At 43.2% G+C, this 17200-nt stretch overlaps 1 protein-coding gene across 5 annotated transcripts in view; it reads left to right on the top strand.

Moving 5' to 3' along the window:
• sybu (syntabulin (syntaxin-interacting)) overlaps positions 1-17200 on the top strand; it is a 104593-nt gene that overhangs the window by 34264 nt on the left and 53129 nt on the right. For 4 of the 5 annotated variants that reach the window (XM_043689013.2, XM_043689011.2, XM_087986038.1 and 1 more), the window contains 3 exons: positions 2188-2235; positions 2801-2993; positions 16613-16810. In XM_043689013.2, coding sequence (XP_043544948.2) covers positions 2209-2235; positions 2801-2993; positions 16613-16810 — 418 coding nt within the window. In that variant the 5' untranslated portion in view covers positions 2188-2208. Of the gene's footprint in view, positions 1-2187; positions 2236-2386; positions 2682-2800; positions 2994-16612; positions 16811-17200 lie in introns of those variants that run through there. The other variant, XM_043689016.2, reaches the window with a different exon arrangement.

Genomic DNA, 17200 nt, shown 5'->3' with positions numbered 1-17200 from the left:
ACCGCAATTTCCCCTCTCACGTGATTGATGATGCCCTCCAGCGCATCTCATCCACTTCCTGTGCCTCCGCCCTCGAACCCCACCCATCCAACCACAACAAGGACAGAACTCCTGGTCCTCACCTTTCACCCCACCAACCTCCTTATACAACGCATCATCTTCCGCCATTTCCGCCACATACAAATGGACCCCCACCACCAGAGATATATATCCCTCCCCTCTCTTGTCTGCTTTCTTAAAGACCATTCTCTCCACGACTCCCTGGTCAAGTCCACACTCTCCACCAACCCACCCTCCCCTCTGGGCATCTTCCCATGGCACCACAGAAATCAAAGCCGAAACTTTATTGCTGGAACAGCACAGCAGGCCAGGCAGCATCCAGGGAACAGAAGATTCGACGTTTTGGGCACATGCCCTTCTTCAGGAATCAGAAATCAGGAAACCTGCGCCACACCTCCCCCCTCTTCTCCGTCCAAGGCCCCAAAGGAGCCTTCCGGATCCATCAGAGTTTTACCTGTAGTTCCACACATGTCATTTACTGTACCCGTTGCTCCTGATGCGGTCTCCTCTACGTTGGGGAGACAGGACACCTACTCGCAAAGCGCTTCAGAGAACATCTCTGGGACATCCGCACCAACCAACCCCACTGCCCCATGGCCGAACACCTCATCTCTCACACTCTGCCAAGTACACGCAAGTCCTGGGCCTCCTCAATCACCAAACCCTAACCACCCGACACCTGGAGGAAGAGTGCCTTATCTTCCATTGGGACTTCCAACCACACGCATCAATGTGGATTTCACCAGTTTCCTCATTTCCCTCCCCCCCGACTTTATCCTAGTTCCAACCTTCCAACTTCACACCACCCTCATGACCTGTTCTACCTTTCCATCTCCCTTCCCACCTATCCACTCTACCGTCCTCTCCGACCAATCACCATTACCCCCACCTCCATCCACCTATCGCACTCTCAGCTACCTTCCCCCCAGCCACACACCCCTTCCATTTATCTCTCCATCCCCTCGGCTCACAAGCCCATTCCACTTGCCCAAAACGTCAATTCTCCTGCTCCTTGGGTGTTGTCTGACCTACTGTGCTTTTCCAGCACCACACTTTCAACTCTGATCTCCAGGAAATGTAGTCCTCACTTTCTCCATATATTGTACTGTAACTTATTGTTGTGGAAATTTGCATTTATATAATGCATTTCATGATCTCATAATATTTTGAATGCAAGTAGTTTTGAATGTTGTCACTGTTGTCAAACGTTGCAAAGTAGGTCTGCCAATTCGAAGGAAGACCCAACATGCAGCCATGAACCAAATGAACAGATACACTAATTGTGCAGTATTGTTTTTCAAACATTAGCCACAGGAACACTGATATTCTTCTTTGAATACTGCTGTGGAATCTTTACCTAAGCTGGTTTGTGGGTTTTCAACTTAGAATCCAATCTAAACTTTGACAATTAATTCCTGTCTTTGTGTTGCATTAAAATGCCAGCCTGGATTGGGTTTTCAAATTCTGGAGTGTGGGTTGAACCCATGCCTTCTCAGGCAAGGATGCTACACCTTAGCACAGTTGACACAATAGGGGGAAAGGGAAGGGTGGGGTAGCAGTAAGATTTTATTGCAAGGCTAATTATTCCACAGATGTGATTGTCACTTTTTCTCTAAACGTCATTCCCAGTGGAATATTCGGATGCTAAAAATGTTGATGAACAAAATATTGGCTTGCCATGCTGTGCAAAAATGGTCAAAATGAGTCATCAGTTACTAGGTGGAGACATTGCTGAATTTTGTGTTTTTCTTCCACATATATTTGTTTCCATGATAAACCAAAAATATGTTTTTTTAATCAAAAGGAAATCATTTAATTTATTTGAAACAAATACATGGTGTCTATACCTGGGTCAGGAAGGTTAGTCTGAGGGAATTAGACCAGCCTAAGGGGCTGGGACATTGAAAAACTGAACGAGTGAGGGTGACTTTGACCTGGATGTTGACAAGGAGGACTGGGCCAGATGTGTTGTGAAGGTCAGTGGGATTTGACTGATCTGCTCTGGTGCTGCCTTCTCCCCACTCCCTCCCTACACACCCACTCCCTTTACCAGTCTCCACGTGTACTCTCTCACCTCTGCAGCCACACGCATGCGTCTAATGTATCTCTTTTCATCCCAAATGATAGGTTCCAGGAGGAAGAGGCGGGATGGGACCGTTTAATGAATATCACAAGGTAATGTCGCTCTGGTATTCCTCTTTCTTAACCTCACCGCCAGCCCTCAATGTGATGGTGCCCCAGGATGGGTTAGATCCTTGCGTGGGAAGGGGATGCTGATGCGGGAGATTTTGTCGCATGTGTGTGTGTGTGTAGGGAGGGAGAAATTAGTGATGACTGTTGGCGCTGCTGCAGAAGGTGACTCCCTGAAATGCTATTTTCTAGATCGAGAGAGAGAGAGAGAGGATGGAATTTTTTTTGGCGCAGTGAGTTGTCTATTTGCATGGAATTGGAGGGGGGAGTGGAACTGGCGTGTCGCTTTGCAGCTCTCTCTCTCTCTCTGTATGTGTCTGTGTCTCTGATCGCAATGTCTGACCGAGAGGCTGACAGCAGCAGCTCCTCCTGCCGCAGACACACAGCCCCCGGCCGCCTTTAGAGGCACTGCCCAGCCCGGAATGGAACAGGTATGTTGTTCCTCTGCTTTATTCCCGGCTCGGTTCGGACGGGAGGATGTGTACAGTCTCTCTCCCTCTCTCTCACACACACACACGTTTCTCTCTCTCTCTCTCTCTCTGTTGGGCAGGATCAGAAGGTGCGAGAGAAGCGAAGTCCACGCAGCCGCATCCCGAGACTGGTTCTCCGCCCTTATCCCCACATCCAGAAAGGATCGCCCTCCTCCGAGTCCCCGATCTCCGAGGAGGAGAGTCGGGATTACGACCTGAGCTCCGGGCACTCCCGGAGGTCCACCACCGTCAGCAGCATCAGCTTCTGTTCAGGTACCTCTCTGATGAGCGAGCGTTCATTATTCGGGTTTCCTTACATTATTTAAACCCCTCCCAAGGACTATGTGCTCTCTCCTTCATTGCACAGACATCTGTTTTGTGTGGAACCCAGCATTTCTGTTTACAGTTTGATAACAAGGCTGTCCCCGGTTAGTGACTGTACTGCAGTCTCTGCTATCTGTAGGACTGCTGCCAAAGTCAAGACAATGTGATGTCAGATAAAATATTGGAACGGTCCCAAAGAGGGTGGAATCCAGATGCAAAACGTTCACTGGTTACCATTTTCAGCTTTGAGACAATGGAGTGTTCTCTCTCTCTCTCTCTCTCTGTCTCCCTTACAGGGTCATCCAGCTGTGTCCACAACACATTTACATGGACACTGTCTTACCAAATTATTTGGCAAACTTTTTTCCCTCATCCCTGAATGGGGGTTACAAAGGCAACCACCCTTCTCAAATGAAAGACAATCCTTTATATCATAAAGTGTAAATAATGCAGGCCCTATGGGAGATGTGTTTATCAGCAACATGTTGAGGGTAGATTCTGAGCACGTTTTTCTGTGTGGCTTTCAGTGTTCCTTTTATTTTCCGGCTGCGGTTACTCACTGTTGTTCGCATCAATAATTTCAGACAGAGGTTACAACCACAACCAGGGAAATTTAATCCTTTATCCAAGGATGAGTTTGAGCTGGGCTTTTGGGGTAGGGGTGACTTAAAGTCTGAAAATTCAGCTGAACCTAACTGAGTCAGGAAAGTGGAAAGTATAAAAACATGCTGCAAAGAGATAGTGTGGAATATTTAATCGATCGAAGTGGTGAATTTTATTGGAGTATGTTTTCCAAGCTGAAAACACAGTAGCTTCATCAAGGCAAACACTTTGTGTAATTCAGGAGATGAGTGCCTTTTACATTGATGTTCAGGATCTAGGCCTCAATTTCTGTTATCAGGCACCACCATGACAATTTTTCCCATTTCACCCCCATCCCACGGATCCTCAAGGCCCCCAATTCCAGCAGGGAGTAGTCTGTACCCTTGCCCCTCGGCTCCTGTTCCACTTGCCCAATTTCTAAACCACTGACTTCCCCCACGTCTCTCTCTGCAATCTCCTCACTTCGCCCCTACCACCACCCATGATCCACTACATCAGGATTCTTCACCATCCACAGCAGCACCCAATTCCCCTGCAGCATATATACCCACCCTCATCCATCAACCGTTAGGCTTCCAATCCAACTTCACTACCAGACCACCCATATTTTCCCCACCCTCCCAATGGCCACACCACTGATTTTCCCCTACCTTACCCTCTGAGAATCCTGAATTCTTTCCTACCTCACAGCCAACCCCCCAACTCCACTCATTGGGCCTTCAATTTAATCTCCAAGCTACTAATGTCTCCATAGCCTCCGATTCTCTTATCTGAAGCCTTTGACCTCTTTCCAGCCCTCTGGTTCTTCCTTCAAGGTTCATGAACATCTCCGAGGCCCTGGTTCCTTTTCCATCCCAACTCTGCGCCATCGTCCAGGTGTTCGACTTTTTCCCTCCTCTCGGAACGCTGAAATCCAACTCTAAGGAACCTGTCAACCAACATCCTCAGTAAGCCAACATCCCTGCTTTCGAGATTGTCCCCACCTTACCTGGTCTTGTTTCATCAAGAACTCCTTGTTGTATCAGGAGCCCAGCTGGTTGGCAAGCGATGGTCTGATTGGTGACCTCACACAGACTTGGTCTGGAATAAGAACTCCAGCCTGCGTATAAATTCTCAATTCTTGAGATTCCCATGACTGTCTGACCCAGCGAGTGATTCAATAAGTAAAAGTGCGGCCCAATATTCTTCATATGTCCTAATGAAATGGTGCCAGCATCGTTGCCCTAGCTGTCCCTTAAAAATAACTATACCATAACATTGCAGATTCGGTCGAGGCGATCAAGAGAAAATTGAATTGTATTCTGAAAGAAAACATGCACAGGGCTATGGGGAGAAGGCTGGGGAATGGCAATAGCGAAATGCTTCTTCAAAGAACCCACACAGATGTGGTGGGCCAAATCACCTCTTTCTATGCTGTAACCATTCTGTGATTTGGTCAAAGTGATGACTCAGTATCATAAGAAAATATATTTTATAATAACATCAGCAGTAAATTGGGGGAAAATACCATACCATTAACTGAATATTTTAAATACAACTGAATACTTCATTCCTTTGGGAAGATATACATTATATTTGGATGCGTTTTTGAACAGTTTTATGTATATGTTTCATTCTATCAGTGACTTGAGTCCTAATCTAATATGTTTAGCAATAAATTAAGTTGATGCTATGACTCTACAATACATTGTGTAATATGATGAATAAGTAGTGAGTAATTACTATAGACATTGGGATTTGAACAGTTTAATAGCATGTTATCCTAAAGAAAATTGAATTTGAATGTAAAATATTAAGGGATCTGTGACTAAACTTTATTTTGAAGACATGTCTGTTAGTTGATAAATGTTGGTAACAGGACCTTCTGTGAAACCTGATTGGAGATGTCTTTAGTTGGGTGAACATCTGAGACAATTGCATTTCTGTACTATCTGTCATTTGTATGACATCAGAGGTCAAAAAGCAATGGTTAAATTAATTACTACGTTGGATGTGCTGCTTTGGAAACAAATCATTTTGCAACTCTCAACCTTGGAGTCAGCAGTTAGTTTTAATTAAGTATTTATTTTATGTCATTCAGTTCTGAATGAGTCCATTAATAAATAGATTAATTGTAATAAGTATAGGCTTTTGCTTCTATTTTAAAAAGTCAGCAGAGACATCAATTAATGTCTCCTTAGTTGGACCTGTTTGTAAATTTATATTTTTAACAAAGTGAAGCTGAAGCTAATTTTTTTTTAATAAACTGCCAAATACCACTATAGCTTCATTATTCTGCTAACAACTTCAAAATGTCTGAATGAAATGTTAAAATGCAATAAAAGAAATTATCTCATCAATCTTATCGATCTCTAAGTCAACTATTTATTTGTTTTAGATCTATATTTTAACCAAATCTAAACATCCTAATTTCAGCACCATTCTCCTAAAAATACTACTTTGTTTTACTTGAAGGTAGCAGCGACATGGGTTTATGTGTATATGTCATCAAACCTATTTATTTTGTGATTATAGAATCAGAGTCATACAGCATGGAAAGAGACCCTTTGGTTTAACTTGTCCATGGAGAAAGTGAGGTCTGCAGATGCTGGAGATCAAAGTTGAAACTTTATTGCTGGAACAGCACAGCAGGTCAGGCAGCATCCAGGGAACAGGAGATTCGACGTTTCGGGCACAGGCCCTTCTTCAGGAATGAGCAGAGAGTGTTCAGCAGGAGAAGATAAAAGGTAGGGAGGAGGGACTTGGAGGAGGGGCGTTGGAAATGTGATAGGTGGAAAGAGGTCAAGGTGAGGGTGATGGGTCGGAGTAGGATGGAGGCAGAGAGGTCAAGAAGAAGACTGCAGGTCAGGAAGGCGGTGCCGGGCTGGAGGGATTCGGCTGAGACAAGGTGGAGGGAGGGGGGATGAAGAAACTGGTGAAGTCCAAGTTCATCCCCTGTGGTTGGAGGGTTCCCAGTCGGAAGATAAGACGCTCCTCCTCCGACCGTCGCGTTGTTGTGGTTTGGCGGTGGATGAGTCCAATGACCTGCATATCCTCGGTGGAGTGGGAGGGGGAGTTGAAATGCTGTGCTACAGGGTGGTTGGGTTGGTTCGTCCGGGTGGCCCAGAGGTGCTCTCTGAATCGCTCCACAAGTAGGCGGCCTGTCTCCCCAATATAGAGGAGGCCACACCGGCTGCAGCGGATGCAGTAGATGATGTGGGTGGAGGTGCAGGTGAATCTGTGGCGGATATGGAAGTTTCCTTTGGGGCCTTGGAGAGAAGTGAGGGGGGAGGTGTGGGCGCAAGTGTTGCACCTCCTGTGGTTGCAAGGGAAGGTGCCGGGAGTGGAGGTTGGGTCGGTGGGGGGTGTGGATCTGACAAGGGAGTCGCGGAGGGAGTGGTCTCTACGGAAAGCTGATAGGGGAGGGGAGGGAAATATATCCTTGGTGCTGGGGTCTGTTTGGAGGTGGCCTCCTCTATATTGGGGAGACAGGCCGCCTACTTGTGGAGCGATTCAGAGAGCACCTCTGGGCCACCCGGACGAACCAACCCAACCACCCTGTAGCACAGCATTTCAACTCCCCCTCCCACTCCACCGAGGATATGCAGGTCATTGGACTCATCCACCGCCAAACCACAACAACGCGACGGTCGGAGGAGGAGCGTCTTATCTTCCGACTGGGAACCCTCCAACCACAGGGGATGAACTTGGACTTCACCAGTTTCTTCATCCCCCCTCCCCCCACCTTGTCTCAGCCGAATCCCTCCAGCCCGGCACCGCCTTCCTGACCTGCAGTCGTCTTCTTGACCTCTCCGCCTCCATCCTACTCCGACCTATCACCCTCACCTTGACCTCTTTCCACCTATCACATTTCCAACGCCCCTCCTCCAAGTCCCTCCTCCCTACCTTTTATCTTCTCCTGCTGAACACTCTCTGCTCATTCCTGAAGAAGGGCCTGTGCCCGAAACGTCGAATCTCCTGTTCCCTGGATGCTGCCTGACCTGCTGTGCTGTTCCAGCAATAAAGTTTCAACTTTAACTTGTCCATGTCAACTAATTTTCCCAAACTAAACGAGTCCCATTTCCCTGCATTTGACCCTTATCCCTCTCACCCTTTTCTGTTGATGTACCTATCCAAATGTCTTAAATGATGTAACCGAACCTGCATCTACCACTTCTATTCCACACATGAACCACCCTCTGTGTGAAGACATTGCCCCTCCAGTTCCTTTTTAAATCTTTCTCCTCTCTCCTTAAAAATTGCCCTGTAGTTTTTAACTCCCCTGCCCTAAGGAAAATAACTTTGCTAGTCACCTTGTCTGTGTCCTTCATACTTTTGTAAACTTGTATATGGTGACCCTTCAACCTACGCTCTATTGAAAAAAATCCCAGTCTATGCAGCCTCTTCTCACAACACAAACCTTCCAATCACGGCAATATCCTGGTAAGTATTTTCTGAACCCCCACCAATTTAATAGTATCCTACCTACAGCAGGATGACCTGAACTGTGCACAGTACTCCAAAAGTGGCGCCTCCAATGTCCTGTACAACTGCACCATGACGTCCAAACTCCAAATTCAGTGGTTTGAGCAATGAAGGCAAGTGTGTTAAATGCCATTCTTTAGCCCCTGTTGGCCTGTGATGTAACTTTCAAAGAACTATGTATCTGCACTCTTAAGTCTCTCTCTGTTTGACACTACCCAGGGCCCTCCCAGTAACTGTGTAACTCCTTCCCTTGTTCATCTCACCATCTGTGATATCTTTATTCTCCATGTTGAAATGGAAAGGGCTGATGAAGCACAAATGTTTTGTTGTTGAAGACATTCAAAAGCGATACTTTTTTTAAAAAAAATTCACAGAATCTGAGCATTTCTGGCTGGGCCAGTACATCTTGTGCATCTCTAATTGCCTGAAATTCAGGAAAGTGGCAATGACTTGCCTCCTTAATCTGCTACAGTCTTTGGCCTGTACTGACACTCACAATGCTATTGGAAAGGTGGTACTTCAGGATATTGTCTCAGTGACTGTGAAAGAATGGTAATACTTTTTAAGTCTTGGTTGCGTGTGCCTTAGAGGTTCCCATGCATCTGCTGACCTTGTCCTCCTATACAATTGTAAGGAACAGGTATAGGCCATTCAGCCTCTTGAGCTTGTTGTGCAATTCAATAGCATCATCGCTGATTTGACATTCCTTACATCTACTTTCCTACCTCCATGTGGTATTGGTTGCAGGTTTGGAAGGTGCTATTGAAGGAGACACGATGAGTCACTGTATGGCAACATGTAGATCATCCACACTGCTCCCATTGTTTATCAGTGTTGAAAGTGATGGGTTGCTAATCAAGTTGTTACTAGCATTGAATTTCTTGACTGTTGGAACTATACTCATCCAGACAGGTGGAGATTGTTCCTGTTCATCTGGGCAAATGAGGAGTAATCCATCACACTCCTGATTTGTTCTTTGTAGATGGTGGACAGAAGGTGAGTTACTTGCTGCAGACTTCCTTGCCACTGACCAGCTTTTGTAGCCATAGTATTTATATGACTGGTCTAGTCAGGTTCTGGCTCATGATAATCCTCAGGATGTTGATCGTGAGGAATTCAGTGGTAGTAATACCATCAAACATCAAGAGGTCGTGGTTAGACGCTCTCTTGTTGGAGATGGTCATTGATTTGAACCTGTGTGGAATGAATATTGCATGCTAATTATTAGCTCAAAATTGGATATTGTCCAAGTCTTGCTGCAAATGGACACTAACTGCTTCAGTAGCTGAAGAGTCATGAAAATTGCTGAATATTGTGCAATCATCAGCAAATATCCCCACTTCTGATTTCATGGTGAAGGGAAGGTCATTGATGAAGAAGTTGAAAATGATTGGGATTTGGGAAACTTGCCTGTGGCAATGCTATCCTCAGGATGAGATTATTGATCTCCAGCAATCACACACGTACTCTCTTGTGCGAGTTGTAACTCCAACAAGCAGAAGATTTTGCCTGATTCCCAGTTTTCCTTGGGATCCTTGATACCATTCTTACTTGCTGCCTTGATGACTAGGGCAGTGTCACTCACTTCACACCTGGAGTTCAGCTCTTTTGATAATGTTGGAGCAAAGCTGTAATAAGATCAGGAATTGCATGGCCCTATCAGAACCCAAACTGAGTGTCAGTGATCAGTTTATTTCTTTACAAGTGCTGCCTGATGACCGTATTGACAACCCTTCCATTACCATGCTGATAAATGAGAGTAGGCTGGATCAGTCAGTATTGGCCAGGTTGGATTTGTTCTGCTTTTTATGGACAGAGCATACCTGGGCAGTTTTCCATATCTGTTCTGAGGAAGGGTCACTGGACATGAAATATTAATTCTGTTTTCTCTCCACAGATGCTGTTATACCTGGGTTTTTTTTTAGCAATTTCAGTTTTTGTTTCTGATTTCCAACATCCACAATACTTTTGGTTTTCAGTTTTCCACGTTGATGGGTAAATGCCATTATAACAACAGCTTGGCTAGTTAGTGGTGTAGCTAATTCAGAGTACAAACCTTCAGTACATTATGGACCAGGCCATCGAAGGATTTAGGTTATTGTCTTAGAATACTAACATTTATTTAAAGGTATGTGCAAGTGCTGTGTCCCAGATGTGATTTGTTTGGTCCGCTATTAGGCCTTGATCAAAAAACGCTTGTTCTTACGACACAGCTAAAATACAGAGAAAAGAAGAATTGTCATAACTTTCACTCTATTGAAATAGTTAACAAGACAATGCATTGTTTAACCACTAATCATTAACTGTCTGATATAGGCAGCCTCGCAATGAACACACAATTTGGCAAAATTGCAATTCAGCAAAATGATTACGATCCTCATATGCTGACTTTCTCCAGTCCAGAAGAAAGAAACAATCTGTCCCTTTTGATTCTTAAAAGGAGGTTGCTCATCTGAGACTTTACCTCGAGCTGTTTTCATCAGCCAGCTACCTTCAACTCGCTGAAAGTAAAACTAAAAATGATTCTGGGTCTGTCAGCCCTGACCCCGCCCACTCATTATTCATTTGGCTCATTTAAAAAAAAACACCCAGGAAGAATTCAAAAGCTGTTCACCAAGTGCCTGTCCAAAGGAGTCATTTCGACATCACTGCAACAGAAACAGGATAGACACATCTGTCTTAAAGGCACAGTACGTCACAAGTACTATTGCCTAAATATTGTCCGGCCTTAGCCTTAGTAGTAACCAGTGCCTTCAGCCGGATGAATTGAATTGGTTGAAGACTGAGTGTGATATTGGGGACTTCAGATGGATGCTGAGACGGATCATCCACACCATATATCTGGCTGAAGATGGTTACCAATACTTCAGCCTTGAATTTTGCACTTACCTGCTGGACTTCCGCACTGAGGATGAGATTATTTAGCTTCCCCTTCACCACAGTTCATGACTGATGGGCAGGACTACACAACGTGGATCCAATCTATTGGTTGTGGAATCACTTAGCCCTAGCTGTTGCATGCTAATTCTGCTGCTTGGCAGACCTGTAGCCGCATTAGATTAACACCACATTTTTAGGTATTCCTTTTGCTACTCCTGGCATGTCCTTCTGCAGTCTTCATTAAACCAGAATTCATTTCCCACCTTGATGGTAGTGTTGAAACACAGTTCTACTGCTCATGGCCCAGAGTATCTCAAGTGCTAGGATTTGAGTTGCTAGATTTTTTTGAAATCTATTCCATTTAACACGCTAGTAACAATGGAGGGTAACCTCAGTGTGAAGATGGGACTTTGTTCCCGCAATGTCTATGCTGTGGTCACTCTTAACGATACTGCATGGGCAGATGTAGGTGTGACATGCATATTTGTGAGGACAAGATAAAGTTTTTTTCCTCTAGATTACCAATGGGGTGACATTCCCACTACTTCGCTAGCTCTCCAACATAAATGTGTCAGTGACGCAGGAAACATTAAGAGCCATCGCATCTTATAAATTATTCTCTCCCAGCTAAAATTAATGCACTCAATTTTTTGTGTGTATGTTTCAATGTGACCAATTACAATTATTTGATTATTAATTAAAGGGATTTTCAGCTGGAGGGATGCTGTTTTACTTTCGTTTAGCATTTTAACCATATGCATGTGTATGTTAGAAAAGTGCAAAATAAAATGTCTGATCACTTTTAATGTACTTTCCATTTCCTCTTAAAAACCCTTTTTCCCAAATAAAACACAATTTTCCATTTAGGAGGCCCTCATCCTAAATGTAATGTTTGGACAATTTTGAATTACTATTTGGAGGTTATGTAGCTGCAAATAACTCCCACATATAACACCAAATGAGTTGGAAACAACTAATCCCACATTTTGACAAAATACTTGGGACAATTATGAACCATGAACAGGACAGTGCAGAGCTTAAGGACATTGGCACATTGCTGGAGAGAGCAGGCAGGTGACAGACGTAGATCAGTTCAGAGAAATGTGAAGTGATGCGCCTTGGTACAAAAAATTGAGAGCCAGGTTACTATTCTAATTGTTGTGCAAGAGCCAAAAGATGGGGCGTGTACGTACATAAGTCAGTAAAGGTGGCAGGACACTTGGAGAGAGTAGTTAATGAATAATTAATAGTCTAAAGTTTATAACTAAAGGCGTAGAGTAATAAAGCAGGGTGGTTATTATAAACTTAAATAAGACCTCACCTGAAGTATTGTCAGGTTCTGAGTGCCATGTTATTGGGAAGAATGTGAATGCAATGAAGACAATACAGAAAAGGCTTATGAGAATGAAACTTGGGATGAGGTTCCTCAGTTATCAGGAAAGATTTGAGAAGTTGAGACTTTTTATTTGTTTTCTTTAGGGGCACTAGGGAAATTTAGTAGAAGCTTTTGAAGTCATGAGCAGATTGGACAGATTTGAATAGGGACAAACTGTCCACACTCGATGAATGGAGATGGCAGAGCTTTAAAGAAACCAGTGTGAAGTTAGAAAAAAAAACTCACACAGCGAGTTAGGATCTGAAATGTACTGTGTGGAACTGCGGTAGAGGCAACTTTAATTAAGGCATTCGGAGAGCATTGGATAATTTAAATAGAAAACAATGTGCAAGGTTATTGACATTAAGTTAAAATGCTTTTAGAGAGCAGTGCAGATAGAGTTGAATGGTCACTTCCTCCAGTATAACAATTCTGTGATTCTATTGACAGTTCCCAAATGAACATTATATGAAATGTAAGCTGAGATTGCATTTACCAAGACTGTGAACAGAATATTAAGCGTAAACTTGTATCTGTTCTGTTTGTTCTTAATTACTAATTTTCCATTTCTGAAGTCTGGTGTACAAGATCTTCCAACAGTGACACAGGTTAAACAGCAATGGAACTGGAACAATATAGGAGCTAAAGCAACATTATCTTCCAACATATGAATCAAAAGAATCAGATTGTTGCTGCTGGGTTTTTAGATTTTTGTCAAATTTAAGACATTTATAGCCAAAGCAAAATAGATCACCTCCACAGCAGGAAGAATATTTACCAGATGGTGGAATTGATCTGTACTTCCTGCATTCTTTCAATTGCGAGTCATACATCTTCATAAAATGTTGCATTTGAGCCTGAAGTTTGAATCTCACCCGTAGTGCTTCATGCAGCTGCAAAAAGGTGTGGAAGGCTATACTCCGATGTAAAATATAGGCTTGACTGTAAATTCACCATCCTACGAGGCAACTGGAGACATTGAACTTTTTTTTGTCCTTCGGATGTGGGCATCACTGTGTGTGCCAACATGTATTCCATATGTCTAACCACGCCTGCACCTTCTGAGGGGCAGATGAATAAGGGAGTAAGGGGGGAGATAGATCACTACCTTACTGAAATATGTAGGATTCTTAATGGGTTTGACAGGGTAGATGTGGAAAGGTTTTTCCACTTCTAAATGAGACTAGAATCAAGACACACAATCTCCGAATAAGGGGTATCCAAATCGAACAGAAATTAGGAGAAATACCTTTGCCAATTCAAACAGAAATTAAATGTTGCTTTGCAAAGGCTAGTGAATGTGTAGAATTGTTTACCACAGACGGGTACAGAAAATGGATCATGAAGTATGTTCAAGGCTGAAATAGACAGATTTTTAATCAGTAAGAGAATTAAGGGTTATGGGCAAAAGACAAGAAAATGCAACTGAGGATTGTTCAATCAGCCATCACCTAATTGAATGGCAGAACAAACTCCATGGGCTAAATGGTCTGCTAATCATGATCCTCTGATTTACTGTCCCTTACCCATTTCCTAGTCTGCGCTTTTCCCACACTCTTTCTGCCAGGTATGGAAAATGCAGCACATCCATTGGCTGCTGGTTTATGACAGTGGAGTCTTAATATTCCCAATTCTTCTTAGAGCTGCATTTGAACACTTTTTTTTTCTAATCAATTTGTTCAGAGCAGACCTCTAGAACCGATGTGGAACCTGAACCCAGTCCTCCCAGTTCAGGGTTAGAGACACTACCATTGCACCACTAAAGCCCATGACCTTATTTTCTCTAATCCACCCATTGAGAGATGCTGTTACACACCTCTGGAGCAATTAGGGCCTCCTAGTTCATTACCTACGTCATAAGTGACCTCGAGCAATTACTATGCAAATCAGCTGACTTTGCTTGATCCAGTGACGTGGATTCATTCATTCACAGCTAAATATGACGCAGCTCCTGTAAGCATATTATTGGCCCTTGACGCAGACCTTTTTTGAAGTTAGAATATTGTTTAAGGTTATTTAACAAGAAGAGATTGTAAATAAACAATTGGTTTTAATAACCTGGTGGATTATTTCTGAAATTAGCAAAACTTTCCCTCAGATTCAGTCCTTAATTCCCTGCATGCCTCCACTATACTGTCTTGTGCATAATCAATCCTCACAAGGTTCTTGTCTGCTGCTACTTTGCCTTGCTATGTTTCTCACTTGATCTCTTGTCACTATCTGCTGTTATTTCTAGCAGTCCAGAGCTCCTGCCTTTAATCATGCACTTGGGAAACAGCCCCCCCCCCCCCCCCCCGCCCCCCCCATTAACGAAATGGAAACATACTTCAACTATTTCAAGTATTGCCTGATAGACGAAAGTAAACAACATCTATCAAAACAATATCTGGTTATACATCTATTTATTAAACAATTGTCTTGAAATGATTATCATATTTTTGTATAAATGCTTCAATTGATAAGTGATTTTACAAAGAGAGATGGTTGTGCAAAATTAAATTAGGGCAATTATTTCTTAAGTCTAGAATCTTCCTGATTCTACTTAACTATTTTGAACAGGGCAATCGCACCCCCAACACTCCCCACCCCCACAACCACCACCACTTCAGACCCCCAACTAATGGGAGCTTACATGTTGCAGCAAGGAGCATTCTTACATAATGAAGCTTTTATTAGTTTGAATTGTGTTCTCCTTTTTCCTTGAGCCATTTTGCTGATGAGGTATTATCACTCATATGCTACAAGGACAAAATGTAATAAATACAGAAGGATCATAGAATGATGTAGTGCAGAAGGAGATCATTTCATTCAGCCCATCATGGCTCTGATGGAACTATCCACTAAACTCATTCGCCTGCTCATTTCCCAATCTCCTGTAAACGTTTTCATTTCAAGTACTTACCCAATTCATTTCACAACATCATTACTGAATTGCTTTCAATCATCCTTTCAGACAATGCATTCCAGATTGCAACTCGGTGTGTAAAGAAAATGTTTTGCTCAAGTTCTTTTGCCAATAACTTTTTAAATCTACATCCTCTAATTGGCAACTATTCTGCCAGTGCCTTATTAACTCTATCAAGACAATTCAATTTTGAACAACTCTGGCAAATCGCCTCGTAACCACTCCTGCTTTAAATTTATTCAGCATCTCCACAATTAGTAGAATTTATATAATAGAACATAGAAAAGTACAGCACAGAACAGGCCCTTTGGCCCCCGATGTTGTGCCGAGGTTTAATGTAAAAAATAATAACTTAACCTACGCATTCCATAACTCATGGCTCTCCATGTGCCTGTCCAGCAGTCACTTAAATGCATAACACTAATGTGTACAAACAAGCCTCTCCCTGGTGAGAATCTCACCTGGGCCTTCAACATTTTGTTGGAGAATTGGCCTTTTTTTTTTAGCTCTCCTATTTCTTGCCAATGCTCGTGATCAGTGGCTGGGAAAATTCAACCCATGATCCTGGATTTCCATTTTTGGTCATTCCTGAAAGTAACCATATGTAGGATTCGTAAATCAACAACAAAATTGTTGGCCATTTTCTATTTCCAAATAGGTTTTGGCTTTAAAGCTGCAAATCTAACATCTCCAAAACTAATGTACTGAAAATATAACAGTTGAGCATCAGTAGGTGATTAATTTACATAGTTTCAGTCTGCCTTAGAGATGTTTCAGCTTGAAGTTAAAAATCGCACAATACCAGGTTATAAGAGGAAGTGAGGACTGCGGATGTTGGAGATCAGATTCGAGAGTGTGTTGCAAGAAAAGCACAGCAGGTCAGGTAGCATCTGAGGAGCAGGAGAATTGACATTTCAGGCATAAGCCCTTCATCAGGAAGGGCTTATGCCCAAAATGTCGATTTTCCTGCTTCTCAGATGCTGCCTGACCTGCTGTGCTTTTCCAGCAACACACTCAATACTAGTTTATAGTCCAACAGGTTTATTTAGAAGGACTAGTTTTCGGAGCGCTGCTTCTTCCAACTCCTGTTGGACTATACCCTGGTGATGTGTTATTTTTACACTTTGAACACCCCAGTCCAATACTGGCACCTCCAGATCATTTCTGCTTGAAGGTAGCTTGGATGTAGATGAAGACTGAACTCCTCTTTGGCTTAACTAAAGACTTTGCACATGAAAGTAACATTGCATCATGAACCCAGAAATAGCATGTTATCAGGTCCTGCGAATGATCCGAGCTTCCAATCACCTGATTGTTTTCTTTCTTGTCCTCGTTGGGCAGATGATACAGGATGTCCCAGCAGCCAGTCAGTGTCTCCAGTTAAATCCCCTTCGAAGTCAGCCAGTTCCCTGTTGACATTTCCCACAGTGAGTGAAGAGGAAGAAAGTGGACGGAAACCAAACTCTGGAGCTGCAACAGAGTGGAGCGTTCAGCACGTCAAACACAAGAGGGAGCAAACATTATGTCTGGTGCAACCAGGTAGGGAACCCTGATTTTAAATTAGTTGATATCATGTGACCAATATTGAAATATATCCAAGCACAGTTGGGTTGTCCCCAGCTTGAGAGTTTCAAGAATAAGAAAGGATTGTATGCATTAAGTTCTGTTAGCAACTTTTAGAACTGTCATGGTGGCTTTGTAAATTTACATCATGATGTAATAGGCCAGATTTTCCTGAACCATTTAAAAATGAAGAGCAACATGCATTTTGGACCCATTCCCAGCTTTCATGAAATGAGGTAAAAAAAATGACTGCAGATGCTGGAAACCAGATTCTGGATTAGTGGTGCTGGAAGAGCACAGCAGTTCAGGCAGCATCCAAGGAGCTTCAAAATCGACGTTTCGGGCAAAAGCCCTTCATCAGGAATA

Source organism: Chiloscyllium plagiosum, unplaced genomic scaffold, assembly GCF_037043375.1.
Source record: "Chiloscyllium plagiosum isolate Xiang-an unplaced genomic scaffold, Cpla_swu_hap1 HiC_scaffold_4, whole genome shotgun sequence".
Lineage (NCBI taxonomy): Eukaryota > Metazoa > Chordata > Chondrichthyes > Orectolobiformes > Hemiscylliidae > Chiloscyllium > Chiloscyllium plagiosum.
This window is presented reverse-complemented; position numbering and strand designations above follow the sequence as displayed.